At 45.9% G+C, this 14887-nt stretch overlaps 1 protein-coding gene and 1 long non-coding RNA gene across 7 annotated transcripts in view; one reads left to right on the top strand and one right to left on the bottom strand.

Annotated features, from left to right (window-relative positions):
- The window catches only part of Rnf213 (ring finger protein 213), a 103213-nt gene that overhangs the window by 3835 nt on the left and 84491 nt on the right, over positions 1-14887 (bottom strand). For all 6 annotated transcript variants that reach the window (XM_029483690.1, XM_029483686.1, XM_029483687.1 and 3 more), the window contains 14 exons: positions 14251-14493; positions 13131-13212; positions 12462-12496; positions 11542-11636; positions 9870-10029; positions 9058-9226; positions 7102-7193; positions 6354-6605; positions 3999-4131; positions 3721-3804; positions 2736-2916; positions 2320-2521; positions 1204-1281; positions 532-726 (listed from right to left, as the gene is read on the bottom strand). In XM_029483690.1, the coding sequence (XP_029339550.1) occupies positions 532-726; positions 1204-1281; positions 2320-2521; positions 2736-2916; positions 3721-3804; positions 3999-4131; positions 6354-6605; positions 7102-7193; positions 9058-9226; positions 9870-10029; positions 11542-11636; positions 12462-12496; positions 13131-13212; positions 14251-14493 (2001 nt within the window). The remainder of the gene's footprint in view (positions 1-531; positions 727-1203; positions 1282-2319; positions 2522-2735; positions 2917-3720; positions 3805-3998; positions 4132-6353; positions 6606-7101; positions 7194-9057; positions 9227-9869; positions 10030-11541; positions 11637-12461; positions 12497-13130; positions 13213-14250; positions 14494-14887) is intronic.
- LOC110304765 overlaps positions 1-14887 on the top strand; it is a 35219-nt gene that overhangs the window by 7446 nt on the left and 12886 nt on the right. Inside the window, exon 3 of the long non-coding RNA XR_003838020.1 lies at positions 5533-5622. This is a non-coding gene — a long non-coding RNA (uncharacterized LOC110304765). The remainder of the gene's footprint in view (positions 1-5532; positions 5623-14887) is intronic.

Genomic DNA, 14887 nt, shown 5'->3' with positions numbered 1-14887 from the left:
ATCCATGTGCATCACGGAATCCAAATGCCACACCATAGGCACATTCCCCCATTTCTGTCTTGAGCTCATTCTAGTTCCCTTGTCATGAGACACTTATCCACAAGTTCAAGTGACCTATGCCTGACTCTCTTCATGACATCACACATTGTACAGTTGCAGTGCTCACAGATGGTGGGCCCTGCCTAGAGATGACATCATAGAGCATGTGTCAGTCTACTGATCCAAGTATACGGTGTACAGGGCAGACTGATTGTGTGAGCAATGTTCTTGATTCTTCCTGCTTTGGGGAATTCCTACATTAATGCATGGTGGAATTAGGAAGTAAGCAGGGGCTTTTGGCAAGGGTCATGCTGATTCCCATGCGACACTTTCCAACAGGACTCCCCTCCCTCTTTTGAGACATGGTCTTACTCAGAAGCCTAGTATGGCATGGAACTTACTGTATAGCCCAGGCTGGCCTGGGAGTTGCAATCTCCCTGCCTCTTCCTCCTGAGTACCAGGAATACCACCAGGCTTGGCACTAGTGCTTACCTTTAAGACCTGAGCTGACTGATCACACATCCGTAGGACTTCTTCGATGTACACATTCAAGTCCATGCCAGGATCCCCACCAGCTGTGCTCAGGAAACCCAGAGTGACTTCTATGATAGACAGGGCTTCACAGGCATCACTATAGGACTGTAGCTGTCCACTGATGGCACTGATTGCTGAGTTAGGGAGTGAGCTCTGGAGAATAAAATGGAAAGTTGGGGTTAGGGTTGGGCTTGTTTCTCACCAACTGTGAAGAGATTAGCTTTGTCGCTGCTGAAGCTAGAGCTGGGACAAGCTCTCCAGAAGGCACTAGCCTGATGCTTGGTATGTACTAAGTGCAGGCAGCACTCCAGACTCCACAGACATAGACAAACTTATAGAACCTCAAAACAACACTATTAAGTTCTTTGGCTGTTTAGCCACAGCACACATAACTGTGATATATTACCAAGAAACCAGTCCCATAAGATGTCAGTATATTTAAAATCAGCTAAAAAAAAAAATTGGTGATCTGCTGTCCCGCTTCCTTTTGTAGAAAGCACTGGACTCACAGGAGTCTCAGGATTCTTATGAAGACACTGAGATACCAGTGTGCACAGTAGATGTGATGCAGCTGGAGCTGTCTTTAGTAGCTAGAGCCTCTCAGCAAGAGACAAGGGCTATCAAGAGCACCTGTGCCATTTTGTTCTTGATGTCCATGAAGAGATGCTCATAGTTCCAGTCCCGTCTGTATACCAGGGTGGGTATTCCCTAAAGGGAGAGAGAAAGTTTTAGAGATAAAATCCACAGTGGGTATATTCACTAGATGGCAAACACATCTTCCCTCAGTGACTCAGTAGCAGCACCCAGCTATTCAAGACATTTCTGGTAAAGCCCGCAGTGCTGCCCCAGGATGTCTATGCTGAAGATGCCATCTTTAGAAACAGTGACACAACAGTGAAGCTTTGCTACAGTGGCTTCAGAGATCCTGCTGTATGAAACACTGCAGCACACTGAGTGTGCAAGGGGCACCAGGAGGGCCAAGTGTAGGAGGATAGCTCATTCACCAAGGGAGTCACTGCACGAGATAGCAGGGCTGTCAGAGGGAATCAGAAATAGCTTTGGGATCAAGCCTAACTGTAAGCTATATGATAAACTTATGGATGCCTATGGAAATAAATAAACCTACATGCAATGTACTTAAGTGGACTGGAAGGATCTCCAGCAGTCCAGATAAAGGAACAGAGTGTGGCTCTGACACTGTGTTCATTCAATAGGTGGCAGAAACCCTATGTGTGAAGGCAGACAATTGAGTTAAGGTAACTGGAAACCTGAGCTGGAGCCACAGGCCTCTGTGCCGAGTGAAGCGAGGCAGTGAGATGCCATGCAGGGCGTCCAACATAGAGAACCCAGGAAACATTGTGTCAGATGGCTAAAATGACAGGTATGCCATGGCTGTTAAAGGTGAGGACACAGAGCGCACACACTGGTCCCTCAGGCATAGAGTGCTGAGGAACAAGGCAACAGTGGCAGAGTTTCTTGGTGGTGCTATTAACAATGGCAGAAAACCCAAATGCTAAGTCCCCTAGAGACTGGAGAATGTCTCCAGGGGACTGAGGTGCAGAGGGTCCAAAGAGCTTGAGATTACCACAGCCAGGAGGCTCATGGAACTGTGGCCTTGCATACTTTGAGTGGGAAGTAGCTGAGACTGTGGGTGGTGCAGTGCACTCTGGTGTCCCCCCAAACACCCCAATGGTACCTTACTTTTGACATAACTAAGCACATTAGCTAGTTGCAGACTCTGCTTACCTTGAGCGTCAGCCTGGGCTTGCCCTGTAGGAACCGGCTACTGATCTGCCGTTGGATCTTCTCTAGATCAAACTCTTGTGAGGTTTCCCCACCTTGCTGCACTTGGTACTGGCAGTTGGAGAGGATCAGTGGATTCAGATCCCGTTCCACCTCATAACTGATGACATGCAGGTCAGCAACCTCAGAGATATCTACAGAATAGCTGAGGGACAAGGCACATGCTGGATGTGGAGAACAGACACATAGGGACATCCCTGTTCCAGCCTGTATGGTCTGAACAGGTGTAGGCTGCACATCTATGGGCCACACTGGAGAGAATGGCCAAGGGAGGCTCTGCCATGGAAAGAACAGAAGGTGCGGAGGCTCAGGAGCCTAGGGACAGGCAAACACCATGCTCTCTTGGCTTGTACACCTACCTGTTGTCTTCATTGGAAAACTTTTGCACCGTGTAGACCATTTTATTGTGTAGGCTAATCAAGTAGCTGACTAAAGCAGTTCCACAGAGGCCTAGGCCCTGTCGCCTTGGAAGGATGACCTCAAATTCAGCATCCAGATCCAAGTCAGAACAGCAGTAATCTTTTGGTAGCTTGATCTCACCTAGAAATGACGAGATCATTCCTTAACAGACAGGTAAGCTGCACCATGCAGTCTTAGCTGTAGCATCAAGGTGAGGGGAAAAAGAGGCACACAGACATGGTCATCCAATCTAATAGAGCAGGGAGCCTATTTAAGGTCTTGTCTTTAACCAGACAAGTGTTCAATGCTGACAAGTGTTCAATGATCCCAGATCTTTCTTGAAACCCAGTTTTTGGATTTAAAAAGACGAAGGCTGTCAGGCCACCATACTTCTCCCAGACCCTCTGTGCTTACTGGCTGGTCTTATGTCAACTTGACACAAGCTACAGTCATCAGAGAAGAGGCAGCCTCAAGTAAGAAAATACCTTTGTAAGAGCTGGCTATAGGCAAGCCTGTGGGGCGTTTTCTGGATTAGTGACTTACAGGGGAGAGATAAGCCATTGTGGGTGGGGCATTCCCTGTGCTGGTGGTCCTGGCTCTATAAGAGCAGGCTATGGGGAACAAGCTAGGAAGCATCAACATTCTCATTCTCATGGCCTTTGCATCAGCTCCTGCCTCCAGGTTCCTACTTTGTTTGAGTTCCTGTCCTGACCTCTTTTGATGATACGATGCTAAGGAAGAAATAAGCCACATAAACCTTTTCCTCCCCAACTTGCTTTTGGGATGTTTCATCACAGTAATAGTAACCCTAACTAAGAGAGCCCCCATCTGAAGACACCTAGAGAGCTTGCATGGTGCTGGGTGTGACGGGCAACACTGAGCTTCGGAGCAGTATGTGCACAGCACATTCTCTTGTGACGCTGCTGGAGGGAGGAGGATACTTACCATTGGTCTCCAGTGACCGCCTCAGTGCATTCCACGTGGACAGAAAGATGGTGATTCGGTCATGCAACAGCTTTCTCAGCCCATCTGTTGAGCAGAGCAGTTCAGAAGAACTGTGACAACAATACAGCCCTGTTCTGACCCATAGCAGCTCTGCCTTCCTGTTGCAGCTTGGCTAGCTGGAACTAGGGTCTCTTTGTCTCATGCCCAGTGACCTGCTATTGAGCCCGCATCCCTTTATCTGTTGAACACTTACGTTTAGAGCTTGAATAGAGTCTTACCTGAACTGTGACTGTGAATGAAGCCTCTGATGGAACTGTATTCCACTCTCGAGACATTCTGGAACTGTTTGACCAGGTCCCTTTGCAGAGCCAATATCTCAGGCAGGAATTTCACCAACCTTAGTTCTGCTTCCTGCAGAAAGGAAGATGGTTTAGTAGTGATGCCTCTGTTTCCCTAAGGAATGCTAGTGAGCTTGGACATTTTGTAGGTGCTTGGGGGATTGATACTGCTGAGTGAGTCTGCTCGCTGTTCCATTTTCTATGTTTTTATTTTATACCATAGACTTTGGAAAGAGGTAAAGGGCCAACTCATTCTTTCTCTAAGTACCTACAAATGGCTTGCAGGGTTACACTCTTCTACACTCTGCCCTGGAACCCAGAGCCAAACCTGTGTGCCAAAATCCAGTGGGAAGAACTGCCTTGAGGGTTAAATCCTATCTCATCCAATACAAAAATCGACCCTGGATAGATCAAATACCTAAATGTAAGACCCAAAACTGCCAGAGGAAAATGGGAAATGTGCTGGAGTGAAGAGTCATTTCTGGACAGGAATCCAAAAGCACCGATTGACACAAGTGACTAAAAACCTTCTGTTCAACAAAGGAACCATTCAACAGGGGCAAAGGAGAATTACAGAAGACTTGCCATTAGCCCAAAAAAGGCTTCCGTCCAGAGTATGTAAAAAAAAACAATAGCCTAACAATTCCATTAAGAGTGGGTAAATGAACTGAATAGATACTTCTCAAGAAATACAGATGACCAACAAGTACCTGAAGAAATGTCCAGTATCATTAGTTATCAAGGAAAAACCAATCAGTAATATACTGAAATTCTATCTCACCCCTAGGCAGAAGGCCAGTGATAAAAACAGCCAGTGTCAAATGGGGGCCAGGAAGTGGAGAAAAAGGAATAGCATTGCTAGTTGAACATAAATTAGAACAGCTATTATGGCAAAGTAGGGAAGGTCCTCAAAAAATCAAGTGTTAATTACCAAACAGTCTAGCCTTTCTTCTGGTTATACACTCAGTAGACCAAAGACACATGTGCACCCCCATGCTTTCTGTGACTTCAGTGACAACAGCTAAGAGTTTCAACTTAGATGCCCATTAGCAGAGTGTGTGTGTGGTGTATATCACAAAGGAAGACACTCATCCACTGGGCTTAAGATGAATAAACCCCTGCAGTCCAAAGGAAAATGGCTATAGTTGGCTAAGAGGTCACTTATCTATTTGAAAGATTTATCATACATATAGAAGTACTCTGTGCATACTTGTCTGCATGCCAGCAGAGGACATCAGGTCACATCATAGGTGGTTGTGAGCTACCGTGAGGTGCTGGGAATTGAACTCAGGACCTTTGGAAGAGTAGCTAGTGCTCTTAACGCCTGAGCCATCTCTCCAGCCCCAAGAGGTTACTTTAATAAGTGAAATAAGTCAGATGCAGGAAGATAACTACAGCACAGTCATATGTCTGAGCTTAAAGAAGCTGGCTTAGAGGTGGGATAGTAACCACGTTCTTCTCCACTGTTCTCCAGTGACTGCCTCAGTGTGCTCCATGTGGACAGAAAGACGGTGATTGGAACAGTTTCTCAGCCCATCTGTTGAGCGTCAGATGGAGGGAAGAGGTAGGAAGGAAGGTTGGGCTTCATCAGTGCATTCCGTGAGTCACAATGAACTCCATTAATGTGTAAAATTCTTAAAAAGATAAAGAAGTGGTCTCTTGTGTTTGTGTGACTGGCTGGATATGTGAGTAGCTGTTGGAAGCAAACAGACATCAGTGGTCATTGTTCCAAAGCCTCAGACCCAAGCTACCTCAGCCAAAACCACCCTGAGAGAAGTCACAGCACTGACACGAGGCAGTTACTTTTGTGAATACCCAACACTGGTGCTCAGGGTAACCTCAAAGATCACCATGACCAGCACTCCAGTGGATAACAGAAACTGAGTTCCTGGGTCCGACAGGATTGCTGCACCTCAGAACTTCCCAACCTACTCCAGCCCACATTCCCAGCTTCAGACTCTGCCTAGATGATCTAACAGTTACAAACGTTCACGCATTGAATAATGTTTGCTGTCACTGCAGACACTGCAGATGACCTGTATCCTTTGTGGTCAGATGGCCTCCTGGCCCTCAATTCTCTTCAGATGACTACTGACTGACCTATGTGTTATTTTGCCTGTGACTATGCTTCAGAGGGCCTGAGACAGCAAAGGCCTTCTTGAGTTTCCTGCTACTAATATTCTCTTAGAGCCACACCACTTGTAACTACTCAGAACTTTGGCCCTTGGAGTCAGTGTTCTGAGCAGAGGTTCAGGGCTTCCTGTTTTTGTGAGGTCAAGCAGGAGTCCCTCGTACCTTCTGGAGGAAGTGCCAGAGGACAGGCACAGTTTCCTTGCCATTCTTCTGTTCCACTATGTGCTGCAGGTACTCCACTGTGATTTTCTTCCTGCAGCTCCAAATCTTTGAGCAATGAATTATACTTTTTTGGGGCAAGTGGGGCAAGAAGGTTGCTGGGTCCCCATAGATGATTTTGGTCACAGGGTTGGAGCTGATGCGCTCATCTTGGCTGATAAGAGCATTTATAGCTGGCAAGTTTTTGTCAAGATGCTGGATGAAGAGAATGAAACAGAATTCTGGAATTCAGACATTGCTGCACATGGGCTGTGGCTACCCTCCTACCTTGCCTGTCCCGCTGCTGCTTTCTGTTATAACTTAACAGTTCCTTGTAGGGTTTGTCCCCCCTCCCCCCTGAATACAGGGGATTCAGGACTAAGATGCCACAATCACTGCTTTCCTTCCACCTCCCCTCTTTATCTCTAGTATGCTTTGTTCCCCTCAGCAGTGCTCTTCTCTGACAGAAGAGTATTTCATCTCTGACCACTGTGCATCCGAGTGGGTCTCTCTGTAGGGTAGTAGTTCTGCTTCATACTCTCACATGCAGCTCTCTAGAGTGATGACAAGCAAGCTGTAGGTTGAGGGCAGTGAAGCCTGAGGCTCAGAGGAGTCCCTCCCCAGGGATGATGGGTAAAGATTACTCAGCAGATGAATGGGAGACCCCTACTCTTATCCTAGACAGAAGTGCTAAGCAACTGTCACAGCTTACCTTCAGTTCACGTAGCAGAAGAGTTTCAAAATGCTTCTCCCAGTTGTTTCTGCATCTTTTGGTTGACAATTCTGCATTAAAATTTAACACCCCTACAAATGAAACAAGAATGTGTGGGTTGCCCTAGAATAAGAGCCATAGCATCCTGCATACAGTAAGTACCAGTTAAGTGCCAATAGAGAGTTCAATATGGAGGAAGTACTTTCCTAAGTACCCCAAGGATGCTAACAGGCTTTCAATGAAATGAGGTTTTACTAAATAGCAAATTCCTGTAATGAATGCAGACTGGGGAGGAAGGCCTTAGAACAGGGATTTCAGTTTGCAGGCAGCCCCTTTCTTCTTGTTAGTATCTTATTTTAAAAGATTGGGTCGGGGGCTGGAGAGATGGCTCAGCAGTTAAGAGCGTCTGCCAACTGTTCTTCCGAAGGTCGTGAGTTCAAATCCCAGCAACCACATGATGGCTCGCAAGCATACGTAATGAGATCTGATACTCTCTTCTGGGATGTCTGAAGACTGCTACAGTGTACTTATATATAATAAATTAAAAAGGTTGGGGTGGTGGGTAAGAGCTGACAACCTGAGCTATATCCCCAGGACCCACAAACACCTGGTGTAGTGGGTTGCACCTGTAATTTCTGCACTGCACGATGGGTGGCAATGACAGGAGAATGCCTGAAGCTCACAGGCCAGCTATCCTTGAATATGCAGAGCAGCAGCAATAACAAGAGAGACTTCTCTCAACTAGATGGAGAACCAACTCCCAAAAGTTGTCCTCAACTTCCACACATGCACTGAGCAGGTGTGTGCCCCTACCTTAAAATACATGATACCATTGTTTTCCCACTGATGGTTTTAAAAGATCTTTGCAGGACTTTCTTTGGCTCAGCTGGACAGGAATGTTTGCCTATCATGTTCAAGGCCCCATGCATTAATCCCCAGCACCACCAAAATCAAAAAGGTTTTTGTTCTTTTTGCAGTTAAGGAAAAGTCATTCTTAACAATGCCATCCTTAGCCGGGCGTGGTGGTGCACATCTTTAATCCCAGAACTCCGGAGGCAGAGACAGGCAGATTTCTGAGTTCAAGGCCAGCCTGGTCTACAAAGTGAGTTCCAGGACAGCCAGGGCTACACAGAGAAACCCTGTCTCGAAAAACCAAAAAAACAAAAATAAAAATAAAAATAAAAACAACAATGCCATCTTCACTGGAGGATGGTTCAGTGGTTAAGAACACTGGAAGAGTCGTAGCCAGAGGTCCTGAGTTCAATTCCCAATAGCTACATGGTGACTTGTAATGGGCTCTGATTCTCTCTTCTGGTGTGCATGAACATAGGGCACACATACACATAAAATAAATTCATCTTTTTAAAAAACTAATGCCATCTTCAGTGCTATTTATCAAATCATCTTGCATGTCCTTTCTTGATAGATTTAAATGCTTAGAACACAACTGTCAGCTCAATGAGCAGTGCTGGCTTTTTCTCAAATAAATTGTGTACACAGAAACAGCCCATGGTCAACTAGGAGAAACTGTGTGCATGGACACGGTCCATGGTCAACTAGGAGACTGGTTTACAACCATGGACTTTTTCATAAAAATCAGAAGCAAGGCTAATGACTGATTCTTGTGTGATTCTTGCTTGGCATGTTTCTCCAACACAATAGGTTTGCACTTGTGTGTAAATACTCCCAAGTACCAAAGGTCACAGGACCTTGTGCATGGTGATTTGAGAACAGAGCAATTTCTTCAGCCTGCTAGGAGTTTGGGCTTCTGTTTCTCCCATCCCCTCTCTTTTTATTTAAAAAAAGGATTTTTCCTGTGAAGCCCAGGTGATCCAAGAACTCATATTCCTCATGCCTCATCTTCCAAAGTGCTAGATTACAGGCTATTCTCAAGTCTGTGGTTCCCACTCCTTCAGGAGTCCTGGGCCTAGCATAGCTCTTTCCCCCTGTGCTTACCCTGGCTCTGCACCCTGAGCAGGCTGCTCAGGATGAGGTGGACCACATGGATGGTCTCGTCGGCACTCCTGCCCAGCATCTTGGTTAGCTGCTCCAGGTCTCTCTGTATGTGCTGCTGTAGGAAGCCTTGTGGGTCCTGGACCGAAGGCTTAATGATAACTGTCAGGGCCTGGGAGTAATGAAACAAAACGTTCAGAAAATCTCATATATAGTGGAAATGGTGAGCCCAGGAGAGGGCAGAAGAGCAAGACACCAGCATCAAGTCAGAGGATGACTTCTAAGCATGATGTAGCAACAGAGATGGTAGAAGGAACAGGCATAAGCTGGCTGTCGGATTATCTAAAACATCAGCCTTGAACTTTTTGTCCTTTTTAGCTAGTATTCATATGGTAGAGATGGAGCATACATGGCCTTAGCTTCTCTGTGCTGCTCTCTGAAAATAAACTTCATCATCACATCCTTACACATTGTGTACAGGTGACATTGAGTCTCATAATGCAAAAATCTAGTTGGTATCAGTTAAGAAGAAAACCAGACTCTATATCTTTCCATGGTAGAACTCTTAGCTCTAGAGCACCATGAAAAATATTAATAATAAAAAAAGAAATGGATTTTACATAATCTGAAAAGTGCTTCTTATCCCATTCCATGCCACGTTGGAGATTAGGCTTCTATGACCTGACAGACTAAGCATGAGCAGCACACTTGTAACCCACAGGCACTGGAAAGCAGGCTTAGAGCTGGCAGGAAACAATAGCAAGGTCTTCTCTAGCAGCTCAAGAGAACTCTGAGCAGCAGCTTATTACAAGTACCTGGGGATCATGGGTGGCTCCCACAAGCATAGCCAAATGAGTGAGTAGCCGGGTGAGAATAAAGACCACTGGGGATTGCCCTCGGTCAGATACTTCTGCTACACCACTGGACTGTGGGTCCCCCAACACGTGGCCAGTCTGCGTTCTATCCTCATTGTTTCTGGAAAGGAAGAGAAGACAAGGTGAACATTAAAAGAGGCTAATCTTCCAAGCTTTAGGGTGATGTCTCAGATACTCAGGGCTTGGAGATAGGGTTCCATTCGCCGAGGAAACATTAAAAGTCATCGTCATCATTGTCATCGTCCCCCTCCTCATCTTCCTTTCTCCTATTCCTCCTCCTTGGCCTGGGATGCCTGCCTATATAACTTTACAGACCTCCCTTCTGGCTAGCCAACAACCTAAGACTCAGCTTAATGTGGCTGCATAAAATGGCTGCTGCTGACCCCCAAGAAGGCATCAGAGAAGAGGCTTGCAATCGTCTCTGGGCAGCTAGAGTTCAGAATATTTTGCACCCATGCCTGTATTTTCCATGTACTTCTCATTTTCCCAATAATTGGGATCCAAGGTCTGGTAGAACATTTTGCATCATATGTAGTAGGTGGGAGATACAGTGTGTACATTCAGTTGCAAGAATACTGCATGTCAAGGACCTTCAGCTTGGACATAAGCAGCTCTGACTATACCAGAACATATTGTGCTGTAGACAGGCCCCACCAATCAATCAGAAGGGAGTAATGAGCTAAATTGTGTCAGAAGTGTGGGGTCAGACTTACCTATCTGGCCTTGTAGGCAGTCTAGTCGACTGTGAGCACATGGGAACAGGAGTAGCATTCTGTCTAATTCCTGTGTCATTTTACGTATCAGGCAGCTTTTACTAAGGATTTTACAATGTCATGGGTGTCTTAGAACCTCCCCCTCACACAAACCAAGGCATGGAAATATTTGGCAAGCTTGATTGTGTGCCGCTTATTTTCCTTACATTTGGAAAAACAAAAAGCCACGTGTGATGATGTGCCCCAGTAATCTGAATACTCAAGTACCAGGACAGCCATGGATATAGTGTGAGATCCTATGTATAAAAACAAAATAAACGCCGAGTAGTACTAGCACATGCCTTTAATCCCAGCACTTGAGAGGCAGAGGCAGGCGGATTTCTGAGTTCAAGGCCAGCCTGGTCTATAGAGAGTGAGATCCAGGACAGCCAGGGCTACACAGAGAAACCTGGTCTGGAAAAACCAACAAAACAAAACAAACAAAACCCCTTGGGAAGATGAGAGAGAACTAAGGCCGATGGGTTACAAGTTCAAGTTAGGTGGCATGTGCAGAGATTGGCAGATGCTGGCTCAGTGTGTTGGACCTGACTGTCCTCCCAAGTCAGGGCATCTGCTTATAGAAAAATATCTGTACAAGGAGTAAGTCCAGGACCCACAGAACATATCAGTATTGGTAAGTGCTAATATGCCAGCCACGTTGCATTTAGGACCAGTGATAGCACCTTACAATTTCCCAATGACAGGGACTTTGGCACTGATGCCATGCATGACATAGATCCAAAAGGACAATAGTGTCTGAGGCACAAGTTAGTGACAGTTTAGAGAAAAAAAAAAAAAAAAGTAGAAGCAGTGCTGAAGTCCAGGGCTGATTCCTAGCAGGGAAGCAGCAGCTTATGTACCTGACAGCATTGAAGCCCTCATGCGGCGTGTGATTAAGACCTCCGACTGGAAGACCACAGTCCAGACAGGTGCTCTCTTGCATTGGTCTGCCACACTAGAGTGAACACAGTGTTGTGTTATGCATAAGAGCTGCTGTGTAACAACCCTGCTCTGCCATAGAAAGGGATGGTTCCTATGTGTGCATATAATTCTGAGGAGTGATAATGGGGACAGGGTGGACACTCCTAAGTATGGTAATAGAAATGCAAACTTTTATGAAAAGTAGACATAAAACTGAGTTTGAATCCCAAATTGATTGACACAGTATAGGAAAAGTTGAAGCACACAAGTCTATTCCTTTCTTGTACCTGTGCACTCGTCTTAGGGCTGTAATATCTAACACCGTAAAAAGCAGCATTACTCACTTTCAGCCTAATTTTTTTTAAATATATGATGGCGATTTAAAAATAATCCAACATAACATTATTTGCAAGGACCTCTTTAAAAAGTTAGATGGTATAGCTCTGAACTGTGTGACACATGGCCCACAGCATACCAAAGCAGTCATAGACCCCCCAAAACCTGGGTCCATCTGGGAAAGAATCCTTTTTTGCCTCGTTCCATGGACAAGGAAGTATGTAAGTCTCAGAATTGGTGGGTTGTTTGCCTCAGTCCCCTCCACAACTTGTCCTTAATGAACGATGTGTTACTGCAGCCTGGTAGCCTGCTGCTTAGCAGGCACAGTGCCTGGGGTGGCAAAAGCCTGGGTAGTCCAGGATGGTGATTCCCTTCCATCCTTTCCATGGGCCAACTATGGGATGTCTTTCCCGTTCAATAGTGTCACTAACCCCTGCTGTGTGGTCTGAAAATGCAGTTATCCCAACCAGCAGCCCTCTGGGGATCCATCTCACCAAACTCTATTCCAAGCACCAAAACTCACCTCTCCCACAGAGCATAGATGGCCTCTGGGACAAGCTGTTAAAAGAACAAGACACACATTGGCTAGTTAGGGTCACCCACTGGGGCCTACTCTCTGCCCTCTCTGCTCCTGATCAAGTAGGACACAGCCTTCGCACCTCCCTAGAAGTTTGAGCTGTTGGGTAAATTGTGAGGAAGTATGTGATATATGCGTAGTGTGGATGATGGATGTGCTCAGTGAAAATGTCTGAACTTAGTTTTAGAAAGCAAAGATAAATTAGATGAATTAGATCACTAGTTCACAAACAGTGAATTCAGCAGCATGGTAGATAGTATTTTCCACCTTTCTTTTCTTTGGATTTATTATTGCTGTCTGACAAAATTTAAAATATTTTAAAAAGATTATTTACTCAAAGCAACAGCAAAATCCACACAAAGCCTTGGGCTACATGATTTTGCCTTCCAGTTCTGTATTTCAGCCTTGTCTTTATTTGAACTTCAGTGTAGCTCAGAGTCCCCTCTTTTCTCAGATGCATGTTCTAGAGTGCACCAAATGCTGCAAAGGGCTTCCTCTAGACTCAGACATAGGAGCAGAGCATGGGTCCTGTAAGCCACAAAAGGCAAATGTGGCCCCCAAGCACAACCCAAGGTCTGTGTCCTTCTATCAGAAGAGCATGGTGCCAGCACTTACTGTACCAGGTGACATTTTCCAGGCCCCTCCAAGTCCTGGCGTGAACTAGCAGGTCTTCAGGCATTGTTGGAAGAAAAGCATTCTGAAATCCCAGAAGCAGGACAGGTCATAACAAGTGAACACACATCCGTACAGTCAGAACAAAGCAAGGAGGGCATTGACTGTGCAGCCTCAGGGATGCCTATGATGCCTAGTCTTGGCTGTCAATCTGGCTGGATCTGGAATCAACTAGGAGATAAACTGCTGGGCATACCTATGAAGGATTCCCTACTCAGGGTATCTGAAATGAGAACACCCACCCTACTTTCTACATTAAGGAGGTCCAGGAAGAGTTCCTTGTGCTCCTTTGCCTTCCCTTCCTGCGGGCAAGGTCATCTGTTGTGTGTACATTACTATTGAGTTAATCTTCCTCTTGCTCCTGCTGCCATCTATCCCTGACAGAGTGTCTCCAGGAACCCTCTAGGGGACTAAACAGCTATGGGGTTCTCAGCCTCTCCATTGTAGGGCTACCCAGACTGTATCACACACAGCTATCTGACAAATACAAATCCCCTTTCAATTGTATTCATGCCATTGGGTCCCTGATATGGCTGTCTCATGTGAGGCTATGCCAGTGCCTGGCAAATACAGAAGTGGATGCTCACAGTCATCTATTGGATGGAACACAGGCCCCCCAATGGAGGAGCTAGAGAAAGTACCCAAAGGGTCTGCAACCTTATAGGAGGAACAACAATATGAACTCTCTATCTGCATATGTAGCAGAAGATGGCCTAGTCGGCCATCATTGGGAAGAGAGGCCCCTAGGTCTTGCAAACTTTATATGCCCCAGTACAGGTGAATGCCAGGGCCAAGAAGTGGGAGTGGGTGGGTAGGGGAGCAGGGCACGGGGAGAGTATAGGGGGACTTTTGGGATAGCATTGAAATGTAAATAAAGAAAATATCTAATAATAATTAGAGAGAGAGAGAGAGAAAAAGAGAGAGAAGCCTAACACAGTGCTTAGGAGTCTGTACCACCACTGTGGGCAGACAGATTAAAATCAATAAGACAGATAGTTTTAACAGTTCCTAAGTCACCAGGTTTGTTTTCCCTGGGGACAAAGCCCTGAAGAAGTGATCTTACCGCCATGTTGACGGGATAGAAGGCCAAGTTCCTCAGGGGCTTCAAAATTTGGTTGTGTCCACAGAGGAGGATGGTTGCCACATGGACAGCCATTTCAGTCACCGTTCCCTTCAGGATGCTGTTAGCAGACCTGATCCTCAGCAGGGGCAGAGTATTATCCACTAGCGATCTTGCAAAGCATCTGATGTTAGGATCAGAGAGGATCTTGCTTTCCTTAATGAATTTGTTCACTGCCTCCAATTGCTGATGAGAAAAATGTTCTTAACATTAACATGTTTCAAAACAACATTGTAGGGCTGGACTGAGCACTTGAGAGGTAGAGATAGAAGACTCAAGAGTTAAATAAAGACTAGCCCAGACTACATGATAACCTGAATTCCAATATGGTGTGGTAATGCAGACCTGTAATCCCGGGACTCAAGGCAGAGGGAAGAGGATTGTGAGTTTAAAGACAATGGAGAACAGCACCGGGGTAGCTAGGGTGCAGGGTCGGCTGACACGCGCCAGCTACCCACAACACCCGCCACAGGATCTTAAGATCTGGTGAGTGGAACACAGCTTCTGCTCCAATCCAATTGCGCGCGGGACCTGAGACTGCATTAGTTAGGGAAGCAGAAAACCGGCCTGAGTAGGGCCA

Source organism: Mus caroli, chromosome 11 (genome assembly GCF_900094665.2).
Source record: "Mus caroli chromosome 11, CAROLI_EIJ_v1.1, whole genome shotgun sequence".
NCBI classification, from domain to species: Eukaryota; Metazoa; Chordata; class Mammalia; order Rodentia; family Muridae; genus Mus; species Mus caroli.
Note: the sequence above shows the minus strand (reverse complement) of the source record. Positions and strands in the feature narration are given on the sequence as shown.